Below are 1300 nucleotides of genomic sequence, written 5' to 3' on the forward strand. Positions count from 1 at the left end.
CGCCGGCACACAGCATCTCCTCGGTGACCTCCCCGTGGTAGGCAGCCCGGTTGCAGCTCTCGGTGTCGATGAGTTTCACCTCTGCCTGCTGCAGCGTCTCTGACAGTTTGCCTGCGCAGAACGTGGCTGCTTGGAGGGGTGCCTGGGCGAGCAGGGACCCCCCGCCGGTCCCCTCTCCTCCTGCTGGGGGGGACCCTGCCCTGGGCTTGCTATGCACTCACCATGCTCCTGCGTGTAGCCCCAGCCTATCACCCACAGGGACGTGCCGGGCACCAGCTCCTCGTCGAAGTAGGGGAGGCAGATGGGCTTGCTGCTGTCTGGAAGGGAGAGGGGAGGCACAGGAGATGCTGGGGATGCTCAGAGGAAGGTCCCTCTGGCTAGGCACCCAGCTTCCCGCTGATGGGTGCCTTGGCGAGCTCTTGCTCTGAGGAGGTGTGTGCCACATCTCACCTGAGTCCTGCAGGGGAGCCTGCAGCTTCACCAGGGCAATGTCATTGTCCTTGGGAGACGGGCGCGTGGGCTCAGCCACGAAGACCTTCTCCACAGCGAGGGTGGTGGTGCCCGAGAGGAGGTTGGAGCCAGCCTTCACATGCCATCTTTGAACGATGGGGTTGTTCCTGCGCACAGACAGGTCTGTTATTGCTCCCCTTCCCCTCCGGGACTGCTGCAGGGACGGGCAGCAAAGCCCTGCCTGCGCTGGGTCAGCATCACTCGGCTGTATGGACCGAGGGGCACAGAGCCCTGCGCAGACGCGTTCATTATGGGACCTTTAAGTGACATATCGCATTGACCCGGTGCTGGCTGTCACCACGGTGTGATGCAGTGGGAGGGGGTGACTCACTTGAAGCAGTGCGCTGCGGTCAGGACCCAGTGGGGGTCGATGATGGTGCCCCCGCAGATGTGCTCGCCCCGGTACTGCAGGCTGACCTGCCACGGCCAAGCCTCGATGGCAGCCGGGCTCCCGCCCAGCACGCGCGGCATCCTCCTGCTCTCCCCGCACTCTTGTGGGCAGCCAAGCAGCGGCAAAGCAAGATGTTAGCTGCGGGGTGGGGAGAGAAAGAGCATCCTCTCTGCCCTCCTCCATCCTCCAAGGTGAGTGGGGTCCCGGGGAGGGGAGCGTGGCCGTGGTGCCTCACCCCCCATGACACTGCCTGTCACCCCTTTGGGGCACACCCCCCCTTTTGTTCTCTGTTTGCACAGCCCCCCAGGCTTGCTGAAAGGGGTTCACCCCTTCCTTGCCTCCTCCAGCCCACCGGATGGATTAACCAGGGTAATTAATTACAGCAGCACACGGGCTGTG

At 63.8% G+C, this 1300-nt stretch overlaps 1 protein-coding gene across 1 annotated transcript in view; it reads right to left on the reverse strand.

Annotated features, from left to right (window-relative positions):
* The window catches only part of TMPRSS4 (transmembrane protease, serine 4), a gene marked incomplete at both ends in the record, with an annotated part of 1311 nt that extends 310 nt beyond the window's left edge, over nt 1-1001 (reverse strand). The window contains 4 exons of the mRNA XM_010073466.1: nt 10-111; nt 222-317; nt 451-617; nt 842-1001. Of these exons, the coding sequence (XP_010071768.1) occupies nt 10-111; nt 222-317; nt 451-617; nt 842-1001 (525 nt within the window). The remainder of the gene's footprint in view (nt 1-9; nt 112-221; nt 318-450; nt 618-841) is intronic.
* Nucleotides 1002-1300: the final 299 nt, after the last annotated feature.

Source organism: Pterocles gutturalis, unplaced genomic scaffold, assembly GCF_000699245.1.
Source record: "Pterocles gutturalis isolate BGI_N339 unplaced genomic scaffold, ASM69924v1 scaffold19102, whole genome shotgun sequence".
Taxonomy (NCBI): domain Eukaryota; kingdom Metazoa; phylum Chordata; class Aves; order Pterocliformes; family Pteroclidae; genus Pterocles; species Pterocles gutturalis.